This window comes from Emys orbicularis, chromosome 22 (assembly GCF_028017835.1).
Source record: "Emys orbicularis isolate rEmyOrb1 chromosome 22, rEmyOrb1.hap1, whole genome shotgun sequence".
In the NCBI taxonomy this organism is placed as follows: domain Eukaryota; kingdom Metazoa; phylum Chordata; order Testudines; family Emydidae; genus Emys; species Emys orbicularis.
In genome coordinates, this window is record NC_088704.1 from 6,394,320 (window position 1) to 6,416,053 (window position 21,734).

Here is a 21,734-nt window from a genome sequence, read left to right on the forward strand (position 1 = left end):
TGCCTTTAGGATACGATCGTTGGTCCGTGGAACCCAACCCGCGCCCCCCGTTGCAGGGCGGAGAGGTGCTGCTGGGGACAGGGTGGGATATTCCTGCAGGACAATACAACCAGCCCTGGCTTTGCTGGGAGCCGGGCTCCTGGCTAGCACATGGGCCCATGTTGTCAAACCCAGCCACTAATTTTGTGAGCCTCAGTTTTCAGGGCCTGACAGTTACCCGCAGCTCCACTGAGGGCAGGGCTCCATTTTGCCCCCTAAAGCAGAGTGTCTTGTGGCCAGGCCACGGCACCCGATGATGCCAGCTCTCCTGTGATCAGTACAAGCAGGGGGCAGAGAGTCACTTCAAGTCCCACACGGGACCTGGACTGCAACCCGACGCCTCCATGCCGCCGGCAGAGCCAGCGCAGGCTAAACCGCCACGCTGTCCTCCCCCCGGAGGATAAAATTCAATTCAATCCACAGACAGGCGCTATCAACATGCTCCTCTGAGCCCTTAGCCAGCCCAGGTACTAAGGTAATGGGAGCTTCAGAAGTGCCTGCAGCCAAACGATACGTCAGCAATGCCACGTCCGAATGCACAGTGGGCTACGATCCACCTAGCTGGTCTTGTTGCCTTGGCACTCACTACCCCAGAGCCGCAAAACTCCCCAGCCCCAAACAACGCTGCAAAGTGCTTCCTCTAGTGCCAGCCTCCAATGGCTCCTGTGCCCTGCCGCCCGGGATGCTGCTGCCGTCCTGGTTAGCTACAGGGACGTAGGAAGGAACATGCAGGCTGGAGCTTTTCTGGACTGGCTCAGATCAAAGCTAAAGCCAGGAGTGGTCAGGGATTTGGGGTACCCGGCGAGAGAGGCTTGGGGCTGAGATGCTCCGATCCCGAGTCACGCCAGTGTCAGCTGGGGGTGTTTAGCTCCTCTGGAAATCGCCCCCCCCGATCAATTTGGCTGCAGGTTTGCGTGATGCCAGTGCCGAGCAGGGCGCTTCTGTGTGATGCCAGCGCCAGTGGGGGCAGGAGGCTCCTGGATCTGGAGGCTAGAGCTAGTCCTTACATGGCTGCAGCCTTTGAAAGGCCTCTGGCTCCACCTGCCGGCAGCAACCGGAGTTTTAGGCAAGCTGATTTTCAGCACCGGGATGTCTCCTCTGTGCCAGGCTGCGGTGCTGGGACGAGGCCGGCCATCACTTGGTCCTGGTACCAGAGGTGCTCCGCCAGCCCGTTCAGCACGTGCGCCACATGCGCCAGCCCAGCGCGGCCATCCAGGGTCCGCCCGTCGGCCAGCCGGGGCCCGTTCACACTCTTCATCCGCAGCACGGGCAGGCGCCAGGCTCGCCGGAACTCGGCCAGGTCCCGCTCTGTGACGTCGGTGTGCATGAACTGATCGAACCTGGGCGGGCGCTGTCAAGGAGGCAGCACTCAGCATGGCAGGTGGATGGCAGCAGGGCACCAACACGGTGCACCACCGGGGCATCGCACCACAACCACCGCACGGCTCCACCCAGATGGGCTGCGTTCCGGCCTGGGGTCACCACCAAGTCCTGATGGGAGGAGGTGGCACATGAGTCCTTCCTCTCTCGCCATCCTTCCCGCTGGCTGCTTGGACAAGGGGAATGGCCCCTAGCCGCACTGGCCCATTTGCCCAGCTCTCTGCTTGCCACGGGGCAGAGCGACCCGAGTGCCACTCAAGCCCAGGCAGTGCATGAGCGCTGCGTGGGGCTCTACAGGTCTGCGATTGGCATGATGGGTGCTACAGAAAACCTGAGACAGAACCAGGGACTGTGCCCCACGGGACCCCAGTCACACCCACCCCCGTCATCCTCCAACAGCTTGACTGCGGGGTCCCATCGAGGGGGGGAAAGATGGCGGTGCTCTTCCAAGCTCCGCCCACAAGATGAGTCTCGCCCGTGTGAGTGGCTCTGATGAGACGCCACCCACAGAAGATGGGGCAGTTGCTCCACACGGGATCATGCATGTTCCCCGGCACCGCTGGACTCCTGGAGCTTGGCTCCCCCTTAGGAGATCTGACTACGCCCATGGGCTATGCACAGGGCTGCCAACTTTCTAATCGCAGAAACCTGAACATCCTTGCCCCGCCCCTGCCCAGAGGCCCCGCCCCTTCTCCAAGGCCCCGCCTCCCGCTCCCTCCATCGCTCACTCACTCATTTTCACTGGGCTGGGGCAGGGAGTTGGGGTGCAGGAAGGGGTGAGGGCTCCGGCTGGGGTGTGGGCTCTGGGGTGGGGCCAGAGATGTGGGGTTTGGGGTGCAGGAGGGGGCTCCGAGCTGGGGCCAAGGGGTACGGAGTGCAGGAGGGGGCTCACGGCTGGGGCAGGGGGTTGGGGTGTGGGAGGGGTGCAGGCTCCGGGTAACGCTTACCTCAGGCAGCTCCCGGGAAGGGGACGTGCTGAGCCCCAACCCCTGGAGAGCTCAGGGAGAGGTACGGGCGTGCAGCTCCATGGGCCCCGCGTCCCCGCTCCTGCAGAAACACCCAGCACCTGGGCTGCAGACTCCTGCTCCCTACTGCTGCCAGAGCAGACATCTCCCAGTTCTTCCTTCCCTGGCTGCAGCCTCGCAAACCTGCCTTCCACGTGTCAGCACTGCTGGACAATAGCAACTTCTCGCCGGCAACCGAGGGGTTGCCAACAAGCAGAATCTACCCCCGTTAGCACTGGTGAGATGAACGGCACAGTTCACACCTCTCCGAGCGACCGCCCCAGGCTCTCTGCAGACTCAGACCTGCAGCGGTGACGCTCCGCTCATGTTTTTGAGGCTTTAATCACAACCTAGTGATGTCACTTCCCCTCCTCCCCCCCCCCAATGGAAGCAGAGATTCTGCAGAACAAGACAGCAGCTTCAGAGAGGTGCGGGTACGTACTGCCTGTTTCTGAGCCCTGGCCTGACTAGCGCAGTGAGAATGAAGGAGATATGTCAGTGAGTGCCCTCCAACCAATCTCTGATAAGGAGGGAACCAGGAACTCCTGGCTTCTATTCCCAGATCTGCCACTGGCTCCCTGTATAGCTTTGGGCCAGTCCCTGCCCTGCTCCATGCCTCAGTTTCCCCACCTGTGAAGCAGAGCTAATGATATTGACCTCCTGACAGGTGCCTGTTAGGACCAGTTCCTGTCTGCACAGGGATTTGAAGGCGTAACTATTGTGTACGGACTAAAAATTCCCAGCTTCCTCTGCAGCATCACAGGAAGCAAACAGCCCTGCCTGTGTCTAGCTAACCCCCACCCCAAGCAGGGCAGGAGCTTCCACTGCCGGGCGAGGCGCATGAGGGAGCCATGCTAGGAAACCCCAGCGGTCGGTGTCACTAGAGGCAATCGACAGGGTGGAGTGGAGCGGAGCCAGCGAGTCAAGGATACTTGGAGCCAATCACTATTTTGACGAGGTTTTCGGATCCCTCCGTGACGCGGGAGATCTGGCTGGGGAGGTCATCGAAGGACGAGCGGTCGGTGAAAGAAAAGAGGAAGAGGATGCCGTCTGCCTTCTCCTTGCAGGCCTAGAAGGGAGCGACACTGCATATCAGATGGGGTGCAGAGAGGGACTGGTTAGCAGCCTTACCCCTGGATTGGCAGACACATCCGTGTTGCATTCCTGACGGCCACTGACATCTGTGTGATCTGAAACGAGTCATTTCCTCCTGCCGGGCTGCAGTTCCCCCAAGTGGGAAAGGCCAACCAGCATCAGTGCTGGCTAGCACTGGCCCAGCAAGGTGTGCCTGACATGAGCAGCGAGGCCAGAGGGGCATAAAATGTAAATCAGGCCCAATGAGTTTTAGAGGCATTTCCTTCTGGAGCCAAGCTGGCAGGCTGTGTGTCATACAGGCCCACCCCTCAGGGAGACAAAGTCCCCAAGCTTCGGGGGGCTGAAATCCAGACTGTGCTTTCTCAGTCTCAGCTCCCGGGGAGACAGCAGCTTCCCCAATCCCGGGGCTGACTCACCGGCAGGATGTGATCAAATTTCTTCAGAGCTGCTTCTCCGCAGTCCCAGAAGTGGAACCTGAAGATGAGCGCCCTGCCGCTGTCCCTCAGCTTGGCCGGCCAATATACCGTCGTCGTCTGGATCCCTGCAATGAGATTGCCCGCTGCTTTTAGCTTCCGAGCTCCCGGAGGCCTGCCAGAGCCCTTTCTTGGGGCTTGGAGGGAGTCACGTATTCAGGGGCCAGTGCACAGGAGACGTGGCATCTAATCCGGACTCTGCCAATGACCCCTTGTGACCTTGGGCTTCATAGTCTCTGGGCCTGTCTCCCCATCTGTCAAATGGATCTGACACATCCCAACCTCCCAGGGACATTTTGAGGTTTTATCAAGTGATGCCTGCTATGCTCTTTGAATAGCAGGCATGCCAGCCATGCTAAGGCAGCAGCATAGGCCATGGACAGAACTCTGAGCTGGGAGTCACGAGACCTGGGTTCTATTCCTCTCCATGCCATTAGTTTGCTGCGTGTCCTTGGGCAAGTCCCAGCCTCGTCCTGTGCCTCAATTTCCCCACCTGTAACACGAGGAACATCCCACCGCTGGCCAAAGTCACGGCCTTTAAAGGATGTTTAAGAACAAACAGTTTCCAGGGAGAGAGTCCGTGGCTGAGACGGGAGAACAACACAGCGCAATGAATAACGACACTGCTCACGCAGATGCCCGAAGAACAACAGCGCTGCACGTATACACCCAGCAACCAGTTGCTGTTCTACCCACCTCATCGCAGCCCTCACCTTCCCACCAGGAAAGGATTAGGATTTCTGTTTTACAGACGGGGAAATGAAGGCTCAGGACAAATAAGACGATTTGTCCAATGTCACGTGGTGGCAGAGTCCTGAACAGAAGCCAGAGTCTTGAAGCCCCAACTCTCCTCTAGCCACAAAACACCAACCCCGGGGTCTGGCTTGTGATGTTATTCTACAGAAGTTGCCCTGTCCACATAATACCTGTGTGCTGTGAGCTTCTGGGGGAAACCACTGCACACAGGACTGGATGCTTAACAGGACGCATTGTGTCTGTACTGGGGAATAGGAGGGAGAGGACAATGAGGCCAGAAAAGAGCATCTGGACATCCGGCCTGACCCCTGAAGTTGGCCCTATTACCACCTGCAGCCAGTTCCAGGCTCCCTGGAGTTCTCACTTGCAGTGGGGTTATCCCACGGGCCAGTCCCTTGCACTGGGAAGAACGCCTTCCTGCTCCCTTGCTTGAAGGTTTTCTTCCCTGAGCTCCAAGCCGCTGCTCGGTTCCAGCCACCTGCTGAGACGGAGGGAGACCCGTCCTCCTCACCCACCCCCGTTGTGTCTGTGCGCTGGACACAATAGCAGAAACAGGAGGAAACCAGCTGGGTTTCAAAAAAACGTGTTAAGGAGCTAGATACACACACAACCCGAACTCCATAGATTCACTGGGGCTCTGTTAGGTTCTGGTGACTTCTGCAATAGACGACAGGGAGGGCTCCCAAGCAAGTTAAAGGGACACCACCCAATACACCCATACACTGCAATGCAGTAGACAAGCAGGTCATTGACAGCAGGGCCGTGGCCCATAGCAGACCAGCATGGGGCTGACCCAGCATGGATAAGGAACTCCCTTCTGGCTCCCTCTCCTCTATGGCTGCCTCTAAGTCATCTCTTGGCTTAGAGCAAGATGTCCTGCTGCTAGTGATCTCACCAGCCGTTCCCAGGAAAGCGCCGCCTCCCAAAGAAACAACCCCCTATCCTGTCTTGCTTCTCCCCCGTGCTGGGAAGGTTGAGGGACAGTCTCACTCCCTGTCAGTGGCCCTTTGCCACCCTCCAATCAATCACCTGTTGTTTCATGATGCGCACTGGGCACCTCCAGGCCAGCCAGCTTGGCCACCATTGCGGTTTTACCCACGCCGCTTTTCCCAGAGACAAAAATCTTATAGCTGGCAGTGTCGGCGGCCATCTGCGGGGGGAGCACCGGCCTTTCAATCAGCCCTGGAATGAAACAACAGAACTCATCAGTGTCCCTCGGCCCTACATTCCCCACCCAACTTGCACAGGAAGCAGTTTTGTTTTGAGATCCCGGCTCTCCCAGTCCCCAGTTAAGGGATCAATCTCTCCACGCAGCTCAAGTTGGCCGGGTTTTAACTCATTTATCTCAGAATGTCCCGTTTTCTGTCCTTTATAGATCCACAGACGTAAAGTCCAGAAGGGCCCATTATGATCATCTAGTCTGAGCTCCTATATGATGCAGGCCAGAGAATTTCACCCAGCGAGTCCTGCATCAAGCCCAGAACTTCTGCTTGAACTGGAGCAGATCTTTCCGAAAGACACCCAGGTGGAATTTACAGGCCTGCCAAGGGATGGAGACTGCACCCCATCCCTATGTATGTTCTGCCAATGGTAGTGACCCTCCTCTCTGTTACAAAACTGCACCGTATTTTTAGTTAGCTTCCAGCCCCTGGATATATCACACCCCGTCTCGTATGTAACTACGTAAAGCGTCAGGGGACACAGCGGGCATGGAGGCAACAAGGGACACTGAGTCCCAATGGTGGGCTCTATCCCTGGCTCTGCTACTGGGCTTCAACAGGTCACGTCCCCTCCCTGGGCCTCACTTTCGCCGTCTGTTAAGTGGGGATAAGGATAATGATGGCCTCACACATAAGAGCACAACATAAGAACGGCCCGACTGGGTCACACCAATGGTCCATCTAGCCCAGTATCCTGTCTTCTGACAGCGGCCAATGCCAGGTGCCCCAAAGGGAATGAACAGAACAGGGAATCATCCAGTGACCCATCCCCTGTTGCCCATTCCCAGCTTCTGGCAAACAGAGGCTAGGGACACCATCCCGGCCCATCCTGGCTAATAGCCATTGATGGACCTATCCTCCAGGAAAAGACAAGTATCAGAGGGGTAGCCGTGTTAGTCTGAATCTGTAAAAAGCAACAGAGGGTCCTGTGGCACCTTTAAGACTAACAGAAGTATTGGGAGCATAAGCTTTCGTGGGTAAGAACCTCACTTCTTCAGATGCAACTGGTGTTCTTTGAGATGTGTTGCTCATGTCTATTCTACAATAGGTGTGCATGCTCGCCACATGCACCGGTATTGGAAGTTTTTGCCCCTAGCAGTACCCGGAGGGGAGCACCCCTAGCGACCCCTGGAGTGGCGCCTCCATGGTGCGGTATAAGGGCGCTGCGCGCTCCGCCAACCCTCAGTTTCTTCTTGTCAGACAACTCCGACCGAGGGGAAGGAGGGCGGGATGTGGAATGGACATGAGCAACACATCTCGAAGAACACCAGTTACGGAAAAGGTCACTGTCTTTTCTTCGTCGAGTGATTGCTCACGTGTATTCCACAGTAGGTGATTCCCAAGCTATATCTGTTGGGGGTGGGAAGGAGTTCACAAACTCTCGGGACGGAGCACAGCCCTGCCGAACCAGACGATCACATAAGGCGAGGTGAACGCGTGAACTGATGACCATGTGACAGCCCTGCAACTGTCCTGAATGGGGACATGGGCTAAAAAGGCAGCCGATGAGGCCTGCGCCCGAGTTGAGTGCCCTCACAATTGACAGCAGAGGGATTCCTGCCAGGTCATAACAGGTACGGATGCACGAGGTGATCCAGTTGGAGAGCCGCTGAGTGGAGATCAGCCGATCCCTCATGCGTTTGGCCGAGGCTTAGTCCGCTCCAGGTAAAAAGCCAGAGCCCGTCTCACATCCAGCGTGTGGAGATGGCGTTCCTCACTGGACACATGGGGTTTGGGGCAGAGGACCGGCAGGAAAATGTCCTGACCCATGTGATAGGCGGAGACAACCTTCGGGAGGAAGGAAGGATGTGGGCGGAGCTGGACCTTATCCTTATGGAACACCGTGTACGGGGGCTCGGAGGTCAGGGCCCTGAGTTCCGAGACCCGCCTAGCCGACGTGATCGCCACCAGGAAGGCTGCCTTCCACGAGAGGTGCAACCAGGAACACGTGGCTAGCGGCTCAAATGGGGGGCCCGTCAGCCGGGCCAGCCCAAGTTCAGGTCCCACTGCAGGACTGGGGACCTAACCTACGGGAAGAGACGATCCAACCCCCTAAGGAATCGGCCAGTCATAGCATGGGAGAACACCGTGTGGCCCTGCACTGGCGGGTGGAAGGCCGATATGGCCGCCAAGTGCACCTTGACGGACGAGGGCTCCAGGCCCTGGGCTCTAAGGTGAAGGAGGTAGTCCAGGATAAGCTGGATCAGGGCAGCCACCGGGGAAACGCCCCGCTCAGCCGCCCATCGGGAAAACCGAGAGCACTTTGACACGTAGGCTCGACTTGTGGAGGGTCGCCTGCTTTCCGAGAGGATGCGCTGAACCCTTTCCAAGCACGTCCTTTCCTCCCTACCTAACCATTGAGCAGCCATGCTGTGAGGTGGAGTGCCGCCAGGTGGGGGTGGAGGAGGCGGTGCTGGTCCTGGGAGAGCAGGTCCGGGCGGGACGGTAATGGCCACGGCGGGGCGACCGCCAGGCCTGTGAGGGTCCCGTACCAATGCTGCCTGCGCCACGCCAGGGCAATCAGGAGGACCCGGGCCCTGTCCGTCTTTATCTTTTCCAGGACCTTGCCGATCAGCGGGAACGGGGGGAAGGCATAGAGAAACTGGCCTGACCAGGACAGGAGGAAGGCATCGGAGATAGCGCGCCCCCCTCCCCACCTGAGAGCAGAACCAGGGACAGCGACGGTTCTATCGAGTCATGAACAGGTCCACCTGGGAGTTCCCCACTCTTGGAAAAGTCTGTGCACCACCTCTGGGTGAAGAGACCACTCGTGCTCAGAGGAGAAGTCACTGCTCAAGCGATCCGCCCGCGAGTTCCGGGCGCCCGGTAGGTGGTAGGCCTGTAGGCAAATGTCTTGGGCTATACAGAAGTCCGTGTTGTCCGTGAGAACCCTGACCACACTGCCCTCCAGGTGGAGGGCCAGGTCCTGTGCAGACCACAGACCTTGGGTCTGAACGTCTCCCACATGGTTCTCCCCACCCCAGGTCTGATGCATCGGACATCAGTTCCATCGACGGGGGCCTGCCTTGGAACGGGACCCCACTGAGCATGTTCCCCGGGGAGGACCACCATCGTAGGGAGGCGATCACCAGTTCAGGCACAGTGAGGACCTTGTCCATCCTGTCTCTGGCCTGGGAGAACACCGAGGCCAACCCGAGCTGGAGGGGCCTCATCCTGAGTCTGGAGTGGCGAACCACGTATGTGCACGCCGACATGTGACCCAAGAGCTGGAGACACACTCTGGCTGTTGTCACTGGAAACCTTGTGACTGTGTCAATGAGCCCTTTCAGGGTCTCGAACCTCTCTGGTGGGAGGGAGGCTCTGGCCGACGTGGCATCCAGGACAGCCCCTATAAACTCTATGTGTTGTACCGGGACTAACATGGACTAACGTTCACCAACAGGCCCAGGGTGGCGCATGTACACAGGAGGAGCGCAGCGTGATCCCGCACCTGCGACCGGGAGCTGCCCTTGACCAGACAGTCGTCCAGACAGGGGAAGATCTGGACCCCCCCCGGTGCCTGAGGTAGGCCGCCCCCACCGACATACATTTCGTGAATACCCTGGGGGCAGTGGACAGGCCAAACGGGAGGACCGTAAATTGGTAGCGTTCCTGTCCAACCGTGAAACGGAGGAAGCGCCTGTGTCCCTCGAATATATGGATGTGGAAGTACGCGTCCTACAGATCGAGGGCGGCGAACCAGTCCCTGGCATCCAGGGAGGGGATGATGGAGGCCAGGGAGACCATGCGGAACTTGAGCTTCACCATGTACTGGTTCAGGCCTCTCTTTGGCCTTCGGGATAAGGAAATAGCAGTAGTAGTACCCCTTGCCTTTGAACTCTGCTGGCACCACTTCCACCGCTCCTAGGCCCAGGAGCTGCCCCACCTCCTGCTCGAGCAGGGCCTTGTGAGAGGGGTCCCCCGGGAGGGATGGGGGCGGAGGGTGGTTGGGCACGGTAGAGGTAAATTGGAGGGTGTAGCCCCGGGAGATGGTGCTGAGGACCCATCGGTCCGAGGTCAGCCACGACCACTCCGGGAGAAAAGCACACAGCTAATTTAGACCCCATCATTGTGTATGTATAGTTGGAATTATGTTTTCCAATGTGCATTACTTTGCATTTATCAACATTGAATTTCATCTGCCATTTTGTCACCCAGTTTAGTGATGTCCCTTTGTAACTCTTCGCAGTTTGCTTTGGACTTAACTATCTTGAGTAATTTGTATCATCTGCAAATTTTGCCACCTCACTGATTACCCCTTTTTCCAGATCATTTGTGAATATGTTGAACAGCACCGGTCCCAGTACAGACCCCTGGGGGGCCCCACTATTTACCTCTCTCCATTCTGAAAACTGACCATTTATTCCTACCCTTTGTTTCCTATCTTCTAACCAGTTACTGATCCATGAGAGGACCTTCCCTCCTTTCCCATGACATCTTATGACACAGATGCCATGGGTCTTAACCAGCACACATCAAGTAACGCTTTGCCCTTCCATTTAAGGATCTCAAAGCACACTGCAAACAGTACGGAATTAACCCTTATTATCCCCAGTTTACCGAGGAGGAAATTGAAGCCCACAGCCTAGAACTCCTGCTCCCCAGGCTCATTCAATAACGTCTATAAATGATCTGTTGTTGAATTTGCAGTTTTATTTCCCCAGTGGTACCAAAAATAGGGGGCCAATAAAAGCCTCACTGGGGGGCAAAGGCAGTCAGCAGCCTGATTCCCATCACTTTCCTCCATTACTGCCGCTTAAGCTTGTCCCACAGAGTCGTCTCTTCTCACCAGCTGCCTCTAGGGCCTGCAGCGGTGACGGGGGCAGAGAGGACTCACCGAAGAATTTCCGCTTGTTTTTCCGCAGGATGGTGGCCAGGTACTCTTTGCCCTCTGGGTACTTGTGCCAGTCTGGGACGATCACAGCTCCAGGGGAAACTGCCATCTCTGGACAGGTGGCTGCGAGAGTCAGTGTCTGCTACTGGACCACTGTCAAAAAATCTGTGTAAAAAGAGAGAAGGGAAGGGAATTAAATCTGTGGATAATAAATTTACTACCAAACAAAAATACAATAGGTTTATGACCGCGGGGCAAATTATTTCTGTCTCTGTGCCCCAGTTTCCCCTCCCACCCTTTGTCTAGGCTAGAAGCTCTTTGGAGGCAGGGACTGTCTCTCACTATGTGTCTGTGTAGCTCCTAGCAGAAAGGGGCCCTGATCTCAATAGGGACCTTTAGAGGCTACTGGAATATAGACAATTAATAATAATAATGGGGTTAATTTAAGAGAGAACCGGCAGCTACTCTAAGGGAGTTAGAGTAGCCTGGTGGACAGACACTGGACTGGCACTCAGGAGAATGGAATTGTATTCCCAGCTCTCCCACCAGACAACCTTGGGTGAGTCCCTTTGCCGTTCTGTGCCTCAGTTTCCCCTTCCATAAAATGGGGATAATGATACTGATCTCCTTTGTGACACGAGTTGAGCTCTACTCATAGCACTTGTTATGTAAGAGCTCAGGATAATTATTATTACTCCAGACCCCAGGCTTCCAAAGGAGAGATGATGCCTGGCGTTTGTTATATATCTGTGACTGATGGCAAAGCGGTCTAGGCCATTCTTTTGTTTGTGTTTATTTAAATACGGATACATAAAAACACTGGCTCTATCACAAACAGGACTCAAGGTCTGGGAAATCCTGGAATCACCCAGTTTTACAGATGATCTTTCTTTTGGTTCATTTAGCATTGGTGTCCGGGGCTAGACTGACCGCTTGGAAGAGATGAGTTCTCTAGCTAGCCCCTGGCTCTTTAGCAGCACACATCTCAAGAGAACAGCTTCCGACAAGAAATGAAGACAAATGCCATGCCCAGTTGAAAGCTGGGGGAATTTTGATGAGCAGCACGTAGTTACTTGTAGCCTAGCTGGAATCTGGCCAGGACAATGGGAGTAACTCCTGGAAAGTGCCAGGGGATCCTTCATGGTGGCAAGCGCTCAGGACCGCGCTGTGTACTGCTACTCCAGGAGCAGAATGCTATGCCAAAGCCCCGATTCCATACCGATTCCCAGGGCATAATGCCACCTAGTGAATCGCTAGCACCACTACCTACTGCTCCTGGGTGTTCCTGGAAGCTCTCCCATCGTGGGGATGGAATTTCACAACACAAGGTCGTATTGCTGAAGGCCATAACAATGAATAAATGCGATTGTTCGTTGGGGGCCCTGCCTAGGGTTTTGCAAGCACTCCTGGTACTAGCACAGCTGTCACATCGGCTGTATACCCAACCTCACGTGCACCTCTCAAAAGGAGGGGGAAGTCTGAATAGCTTTGATCCCCTTCTTAAGGAAAAAGGCAATTGATCAAAGCAAAGAAGCTAACAAGCTGGGAACAGATGTGTTAGCTGCATAAATTATTCCTCTGCCAGCTGCTGGACTAGACATTCAACAGAGTCGATGGCAAACAGTCAGGCCTAGACCTGCTGATGTGTGGGGTCTATTCTTCTTCATGCACAGACTGAATGCTGGCCTCCCCCTCACACCACACATTAGTCCCACCACCACATTCAATCCTCTACTACCGTGCAGCGTTACTGTGCACTGTTAAACAGCTGCCACGTTGCACCCCAGAAGTGGATGCATTTCAGTGGTAGGTGAAGTGTTTCTCCCCTCCATGTAAAGTGCCTCGGACACCTCAGGCTGAAACACACAACCTGTTATTAACCCACTGATGTGACGATCATTTTCCCACTGGTATCATCTCTGGCTCATGCTGTATAAAAGTTCTTACTACCGCAATGTTACTCATCCCTCCTCCCTCTGGGAGGAAACTCCATGCAGCTGCTGTGGGTGCGTCTCAGGCTCTGTTCGCTTTCCCCACCGGTCTCAGGGGCAGAGGAAAGCTCAGGGCCCCCTTGGTAACTTATCAGTGCCACCCCCCCACAATTACACAGCAGCCTTCTGCTGGGGAGCTGGTGGCGGTCAGCGTTGCCAGGCCCCATGGTGCAGATGGGGAAACTGAGTCACGGAGCAGGGAAAGGAGGGGCCCAGGGTCACACAGCAAGTCAGTGGCAGGTCTTGGGGTGGGGGAGGGGAGCAAGTATGACGTGTGAGACAGGCCCCCACCCTCACTCCCGCCCCCACCCCGGGGGGCACCCGGCCCGGCAAGCGCAGCCCCCCGCCCAGGGTGGCTCCTAGTTCCCCGCGCCAGCCCCGCCTCTGGTGTCCGGGGGGGGGGGGGGGGGGCTGCCACAGCGCGCCCGGTGCCTGCCGCTTTAAGGGGACCCCGGTCCCCCGCTCTCACCTGCAGGCACTTCCGCCTCGCCTGCGTGTGACCTCAGCGCGCACGGCCTCGCCCCGCCCCCTGAGCGCGCGCCCCACGCCCAGCCCCCAGCTCGGCAGCGGCGCATGCGCGAGGGCTGCTCCAGCCCCGGCTTGGAGCACGTGGGGCCGGGCAACGAGGGGAGCCCCCGCGCGCAGGGCAGCCCCGCCCCTGCCGGGAGCTGCCTGGGTCTGCACCGGCCTGCACCCCTAGGGCACTGACGGCCAGAGCCTGGCGCCGGGCGCTCCCAGCTCCTGCCCCAGCGGGCGAACGTGGCTCTAGCGCTAGGTGCAGCTGACAGCTGTGCAAAGAAACTCACCCCATTAGCACTTGCTATTGGCCCTCCCCGGGCTTAGTTTAAGTGAGACCATTTCAAGGGGCGTGAGCTGCTGCCTGTACCGTCCACAGAACGTTACTCAGCAGCGACAGCTGGGCATAACCTAAGAACAGCCGTACTGGGTCAGAGCAAAGGTCCACCCAGCCCTGTATCCTGTCTGCCACCAGTGGCCAATGCCAGGTGCTCCAAAGGGAGTGAACCTAACAGGTAATGATCAAGTGATCTCTCTCCTGCCATCCATCTCCACTCTCTGACAAACAGAGGCTAGGGACACCAGTCCTTACCCATCCTGGCTAATAGCCATGAATGGACATAACTAGATAAATTCATGGAGGTTCTCTTTTAAACCCTGTTATAGTCCTACCCTTCACAACCTCCTCAGGCAAGGAGTTCCACAGGTTGACTGTGTAAAGAAGAACTTCCTTTTATTTGGTTTAAGCCTGCTGCCCATTCATTTCATTTAGTGGCCCCTAGTTCTTATATTATGGGAACAAGTAAATAACTTTTCCTTATTCACTTTCTCCACACCACTGATGATTTTATAGACCTCTATCCTATCCCCCCCCACCCATCTCTTTTCCAAGCTGAAAAGTCCTAGCCTCTTTAAGCTCTCCGCAGCTGGGACCCATTCCAAACCCCTAATCATTTTAGTTGCCCTTCTCTGAATCTTTTTTGAGATGAGACCACATCTGTACGCAGTATTCAAGATGTGGGTGTACCATGGATTTATAAAGGGCAATAAGATATTCTCAGTCTTATTCTCTATCCCTTTTTTAATGATTCTTAACAGCCTGTTTGCTTTTTTGACTGGGTGATGGAGGTGATCTCCACGCACTGTCCTAGGAAGCCAGAGCTTTGCCTTTCGCTGTTCTCAGACCCTATGACTATGAGGGTGATAAATCACTAGTGTGCACCCTGTCTCCACCCAATGCCTCTGTCCCCTTCCTTGACACATTCAGCACATTTTCCTGTTTGTATTACAGTAGGGCCTAGGGATCCCACTCTGGACTGAGAGCCCAGCGTGGAAGGTGCTGTACAAAAGAGTCCATCTCCAAAGAGCTCACACTCAGACTAAGGTCACCTCATCTGACCTCCTGCACACTGCAAGCCACAGAACCTCACCCACTGTAGACAAACAAAAGCTCTGCAGGCACTAGCATTAGTAATATCACATGCTATTTATCTCAGTTAGCAGTTTTAAAAGTAGGGTTGCCAGGTGTCCCGTTTTCAACCGGAACACCTGGTCGAAACGGGACCCTGGTGGCTCCGGTCAGCACCGCTTGAGGCCCACCCACTCCCCCATGAACCCCTAAAGCAACCCTCCAATAAGCAAGAGGCTGATGATAGAGGTACACAAACAGCAGGAGTTTCAAAGGCAGGCTTGTGATAGATAACATTCCCTCTTTTTCCTCTTACGTAAAGGGGTTCCCATTACAAACTGCATACAGTAACATTTCCCATTGTCACATCTGATAGAAAAACAATGGCTCAACCCTTATGCTTCAAAGCCGTTTTGTGAACATTTCCCTTACCCTAGAGCAGAAGAAAAGCCTGTATCTGTGACTATCCATCAGACAGTTGCTCCTCTCGCACCACACAACATGACCCACCACATCAACATGCATCTTAGTTTAGTTAAGCCCTTGCCCTAGAGAATTGTTTCAGTGGGTAAAAAGCAAAGACCCATGGGGTAATTTTCAGAGGCAAAAACAAAATCTTCCCACATTGCAGAGTGATGTGCTGCATCACTGTTTATTGTTAGACATTTAATTGTATATTAGGGGTATAATTCCCCCTCCCTTCAGATCCCAATCTTGGATATACCACAAAATCTGCCATGGTGCCTTCTGAAAGGTCTGAATTGGTTACTATATGGTCCTGAAAAGGGAGGAAAAATTTGCACTCCAGGCCTGTTTCTGAGACAGCCTGAAGTGAATGGGGCTCAGCACATCACTGTGGGGGCTCAAGACATCGGAAAAATCAGAGCCCCGGTACCCCGTGAGACAAAGGGGTGCCTGATAAAGTTGATCTCAAGTTTTCACTGTATTTGGACATGGTGCCCCTGTGCAAGATTGTAGGTGAGATTTTAGAGCGGCTAAGCAAGTTGGATCCTGATCTTGCACCAGTGAAGTCAATGGGAGCTTCACCATGGAGATCACTGGGCCCCAACTCCCACTGAATTACAATGGGAATTGAGTGCCCAAATCCCTTCGGCTCCTTTGAAAATCACCAGCCTCTGTCATTTTAGTTGTTTCAAAGTTGTGTTAAGCCCTTTATTAAGGGGCACTTGAGAAATTCTAAAAAGAGAACTCATGGGGTGAGGGCACAGCCCCTCCAGAGGCCTCACAAGGCATAGGATCAGAGAGGAGCAAGGTACAGAGCCAACCAAAGGGCGAAGAGGATTTCATAGTGGGAATTCCCCGACTCCGGCACACTTACTCAAAGGAATCGAATTGTCCTCTTGTAAGGGAAGGCAGTGCAACAAAACACATACATTTAACTGAAACAATAGAGAAACTCCTCCCCGTCTCAATTTAAATCTCAACACTTAACCCTTAAGGCTTGTTTGATGTCTGTCAAACTTGTAGCAATAAGCTTTTAGGAGGGGGGGGGGAAGGGCAGAGGGAGCAATATGTGGGAAGAAAACCAATATACAGAGTTTACATGAAAGCCAGATTTAAAATCCAATCATTTAAAAACACTTGCCAGCCAGCTTTTTATTATTATTTATTTGTTAAATTGCTAAAAATTCATTGGGGGGAAAAACATTAACAAAAATGAAATTTACACAGATTTAAATATCAATGAAATCCACTTTTCATTCCTACACTTGGATGAGCCTAAAATGACTAGTAGGGCAAAAGTCATCCTGTACGCCTGTGTCACGGCACCAGCTACATTGGATCACACGTTGTGCGTATTACATGAAACCTGTTTGTCTGGGGACAGGATGGGGGAGGATATGAAGACCCACGTTTCTGTCATTCAGAGAGACCACTTTGGGAGCCATGTTGAAACCATGCAGAACATGCCTTCTGCAACACACACAGGGCAGAGGAGGGAAAGGCAACGGGGCTGATTTTTCTGTTCCTGGGTCCTTCCACTCCAGTCTGCTGACTTAGCAGAATATGAATGTGTTGGTAAAGAGGCCACAAATGAAGCAAAGCAGTGAAACATCATCATGCCAGGATCACCACACGGACTAGAACAGATGGAAATATGAATTGGGAAATGCCACAAGCAAGACAGGGAAGACCCCCTTACAGTTTCCATGTGGCTTGCAACCTGGTATGAAGCTATCATGATCATTGCCTATAGAATTACCCAGACCCTTCCTATGTCACTTTGTACAGTTTTATCTTCTGCAGTGAATTTCAAGCACTTGAGGGCTGGGGCATGACGTGTGTGTGGGGGGAAGGGTATAAACCCTATAGTGACGGACATCAGTGTAAATTCACTAGCAGTTGGCTTTTTAAAACGTTCAGTTTTTGCTCTCAAACAACCCTGGGTGAAAAACAGACATGTAAATGAAACACGTCAATCTCATCCTATATAGGGAAATCCCACTGGAATTCTGATCAAGCTGGGGAGGGGGGGAAGAAATCAAACACTGGCTACCCACCTTTGCTACGTGAAGCAACAGCAGTCAACCCAATGCCATCATCATGAAAGGCATCTCTGCAGCCATGGAAGGGGTTAAAGCTTCAAGAAGAATGTTTTAAATATTGATAAAGATACTGTGGGGGAGGGGATGTCATTTAATTAAGACAAAACTGGCTTACATGTTAAATATAATCAGAGCTGGACTTAAAGGTTCTATAGACCAGCATTTAAAGGTGCATTCAAATATAGCCCACACCCTCAAAACAATTTTTCAAGGTTCAAGTGACACTGGAGGATCTGGGAGATAGACCAGGTTTTTATTAAACCCAGTCCAGCATTAACAAACCAACAGTGATTGAATTTGTTTCTTCCTGTAAAAGGATTTCAAGCCACCCCACCACAATCTTTGCATTTTACAAAACTGATTTTTGCATTCAAGATGAGCACAGAAATTGAAGCAGTCTGTGGGCTAAAATGCAGCGTACAAAGGGGTACCTTCAGTGCCTTTCAGTCTAAAGGAGGCAGGTTTTACTGGAGGCCTGGAAATAAATATAAGACTGTGGTTGGGTTTCTTTCATTTTTAACCATCAGGTTCAAATAAACCATTTGGGGCTTGTTGAACAAGCAAAGACCTTCTCACTGGGGACAGAATGGGAAAGAATATTGGAGTTAGAGAAGGGATTTTCCCTTTAAAAAGGCTTGTGAGTCTAGATTTAGAAAAAACTGTCTTAAGTGACCACCAAAGGTCCAGCAAAACTCAGTGGCCCAGTGGAGACAGTTAAAAGTCCAAACAAAATCATATTGGAAATCTTAAAGGAGCCACTTCATGGTACATCCAATGCACTGACCACTATCGCAGATCACTGTGATTAGTAAAGGATTTCCTACTTTGATGCCACATATGTATTCAGATTTATTTTGTGATCAGTCTGATCAAGGAATGCAGGGAGTTTCTGAACATTTTCTCAGCGCTCAAACACCGCTGCAGGAATGTGTGCACTCAGTAGTAAACTAAATGCTCCTCTCTTGGAACAGCCCTACAGTGCCACCTGGAAGAGCTCTCAACATCTCTGGCCAAGGCAAAGCTGGAGACTATCGTGATATAGTGAGATGGGGAAAGCTGAGCTTTGTGCTTCAATGACAGTATTAACATCACAATGTGGTGTACCGCAGGGGCAGATCACTGTCAGGCAGGTCTGGGTATTGGCTTCAAAGTGTATTTTCTAGTTCATTATTGTCTAATGAGACACTATGCAGCCTCGCTTGTCAGTCCCCCCCTCCCCGCCTTTTAAAAAACAAACAAACAGCATCGCCAACTTTCTAAACCTGCTGAACTTTTACTGGTGTTAGCAACAAGTCGTTTTTGCTTTAGAACTAGACGTAAAAATAATAAACCTTGAATCCTGCACTGTGTGGAGCCCCAGCGACTACAACAGGGCTCTGTGTGGGTGCAGCCTATTGTAGAACAGGGGCCAACAGATTTAACCACCCACAAAGTCACATGAAAATTGCAGGCTTCAGAAGCAGCCAGGATCACAGGCTAGTGAAAGTTAAACCTATGGCAAACTGGTGCCCCTCTGTGGATCAGCCGGTCTCTATTGCAATGCTTCCAAGCTGCAGAGGGAAGGAAAGAATTCATCCAAAGTGTACATTAGTTCAAATCAATTTTGATTCCTTTTGAAGTCTTTGTTGACTTAGGTAAGTGAATTCTCAGCATCAGTGATTACCATGGAGGCTGTTAATGCTGGGCCAGCATTCCACTTCAAACCCTACTTTGCAGGTATTTGTAACTTGGCTGAAAAAAATCCCTTCCAGACTAAAAATTTGCCATTTCAGTGATTGCCAAAATGTCTTGTACACTCAAAGAAAGCTATAAAAAGTTCCAAGTAATTGAATACAAAGCACTCTGGAGTACGACTAAAGGAGTAGCAAACTGATAAAATGTAATCTATAGTAAAGGATGGAGTAGCCGCTTTACATCTGAATTTCCCGTGCTTTGGTTGGTTGATATTATAATTGTAATGTTACTTTGGATTAATGTTATTTTCTGATGCATTATCCAGCAGGATAACCTCAATGTAAGCATGAACCAGGGAATCTGAACTGTAGTAACTGCGTAAATTGTTAGCTCAAACAAGCCATGAAAGAATCCAATATGATCTGTGTGGCTACAGTTTAGCAACGCACTTAAGTACATGCTGAATGTCAACGGGACTTCAGCATGTGCTTAAGTACTTTGAGTAATCTGAGCCTTACGCACATGTTCTTTCTGTTCGATAAGCAAAGATGACCTAAGACATCCTAGTGCTCCCAGGACAGTTGTCTGCACATATACAAGTACAGAGTGGAGCACTCTTAAGATAACAAAAGGATCCAGAACAAAATCTTAGGGAGGAAAAACTTAGAAGTCAAGCCTTAAGGATGCACATAGCCACTGATTCTTATGAACATCCTAACCATGCATGTACAAATCATTCTAAAATTGTAACTTCCGTTATTTAGTATTTTCAAATGTCAATGATGTATGCACTATTTTGGGAGCTTGCAACTCAAGACTGTCAAGGGTTCCAAAGTCATCAATCCAAGCTGTTGGTTTGATCTAGTGCAGGACTTTACTCAGTGGGACACTAAAGTGGGCTGTATAAATAATTTAATTCTGGATGATCCTGGCATTTCAATGCCAAACTGTCCTTTCTCCCTTCTAACTCTCCCATTGTATAGGACAAGAATGGTACTATCAGGCCAAAGCGTTTAGGAAAAAAGGCATCTGTGTCATTTTGCTGATTAAGGATTTACAGTAATGGCTGCAGTATTGGTAGATGTAAAAAAAATGCTATTTTCCTTATGCAGCCACATTCAACAGATAAGCATGGGTATTTATCAGTGCATACAGCCTCCTGCCTGCAGGTATTCAATATGTTCTTCCAAGACCATTCTTATCAGCATCCCTATAGGGACTGCAATTATAGAGAGAGAGGAGGGTCCCTCTATACTCCTGAAAAATTCTAAAGAAGTTATTGGATCCTAGAAGTTTTCCCACCCACTCACCCCAAATTCTTGGTCTAGTTACCAGCAAAAAATAAGGCGCAGTGAAACTCCTGCTAGAACACAGCAACAATTCATCCCATTGGAATGGAGATTTCTCCCCATTTGTAAACAGAATTTTCTCTCTCTCTTTTTTTTTTTTTAAAAATAGGACTTTCTGAACCAAGCCCAGAGCCAGGATCATAGACTGGAAACTGGAGGGCAGCGCTGAAATTGTGTTTGGATTTTATTGGTTTGTCGTTCCCTAGTTCACAGTTTAAATGCCTGCGTGACAGAGGAAGGGTTAAAAAAAGAAAGCCATGGAAAGGGGGTGGGGCAGGAAGGGAAGGGGTCGAACAGCTTTTGCCACATTATCTTTTTGCTCGCACAAAGTACAAGGCATTTGTTTTGGGATAGTACTTCACGTTCTGTTTCTTGTCCATTAGGCCACCGAATATGATCAGTTCCCCCCTGCCTTGCACTACGGTGTGTAGGCTGGTCTCTGGTGGCCCCACCACGGAACTGCTGTTAAACACTTTCCATTTGACTTGCCCTTTCTCCTTGGTGTTTTTAATGTCCAGCACATACATCTGCATGGGTTTGCAGTTCATGCTTTGATACAAAGGCTTGCCGACATTCAGAGACTGCGGTGGATGGTGGCCCAAGCGACGAGCGATCGGAGGTAAGGAGTGGCCGTCCCCTTGGGCAGAGCCTGGGCGTGGTGCTGGTGCCACCTCGGCACTGCTCCCGCTCTGGCTACCCGGGGATCCTGGTGAAGACACCAAAGGAGGACTTAATGCTGCTGAACCAGATGCACCTTTGGAAGACAGGGCCTTGACAGCCTCCAGGCTTCTTCGGAGCGCACCTGGCGACACCGCCCCTGGAAGGGAACTAGTGACATGAGGTGGGGTATGGATTCCATTTGTCTGCTCTGGGGGATTTCTCATGCTTCCACCAACTGTCCTATTGTCCACAGCATCCATTTGACAGCTAACAGAACCTGGTTTCTGATCCCAATTCAAATCGACAGACCCTAAGCGTAGATCTTTCTGATCTGGTAGCGATCCTCGTCTCGGCGCCAGGGAAAGTCCAACTTTCAGGTCATATCCTTCAGCAGCAGAAGGCGTGCTGGGCGATATGGCCTGTACAGGACTGTCCAATGAGGCACCCCCCACTGCTGCGGCTCCAGGGGATAAACTCCCACCGTTCAGTACAGGTGACCCATCTCCTCTGGATGGGGACAGGCTCCCTTCCCGGGAGCCTGATGGGGTCTGTCTTTGTGCTCTGGGTCTCAGGGTGCCCCAGCGGCCATTCACACAAGGAACTTCGTCGGCGTTCCTGACTGGAGACTGAGAGCGGTATTCCCGTGTTTCCGGAACCAGGGCTGGCGGTGTGGCACTGATAGGAGACGGGCGAGAGTTCAAGCTGGGGCTAAGTGGAGCTCTCCCGCTGGGAGCCTGGCTGAAGACCACCACACACTGTCCCACCTAA

General features: G+C 52.4%; 2 protein-coding genes across 2 annotated transcripts in view; both read right to left on the reverse strand.

Moving 5' to 3' along the window:
- Positions 1 to 1,117: 1,117 nt before the first annotated feature.
- Positions 1,118 to 13,316, reverse strand: CPLANE2 (ciliogenesis and planar polarity effector complex subunit 2). Its single transcript, XM_065421321.1, has 6 exons — positions 13,262 to 13,316; positions 10,805 to 10,966; positions 5,777 to 5,929; positions 3,935 to 4,059; positions 3,356 to 3,492; positions 1,118 to 1,379 (listed from the first exon to the last, which is right to left on the reverse strand). The coding sequence occupies exons 2-6, from the start codon at positions 10,908 to 10,910 to the stop codon at positions 1,118 to 1,120; spliced, it is 783 nt and encodes a 260-aa protein (XP_065277393.1). The 5' UTR covers positions 10,911 to 10,966; positions 13,262 to 13,316.
- Positions 13,317 to 20,473: 7,157 nt separating this feature from the next.
- Positions 20,474 to 21,734, reverse strand: part of FBXO42 (F-box protein 42) — a 97,585-nt gene continuing 96,324 nt past the window's right edge. The window contains exon 10 of the mRNA XM_065421245.1: positions 20,474 to 21,730. Within this exon, the coding sequence (XP_065277317.1) occupies positions 20,615 to 21,730 (1,116 nt within the window). The 3' untranslated portion in view covers positions 20,474 to 20,614. The remainder of the gene's footprint in view (positions 21,731 to 21,734) is intronic.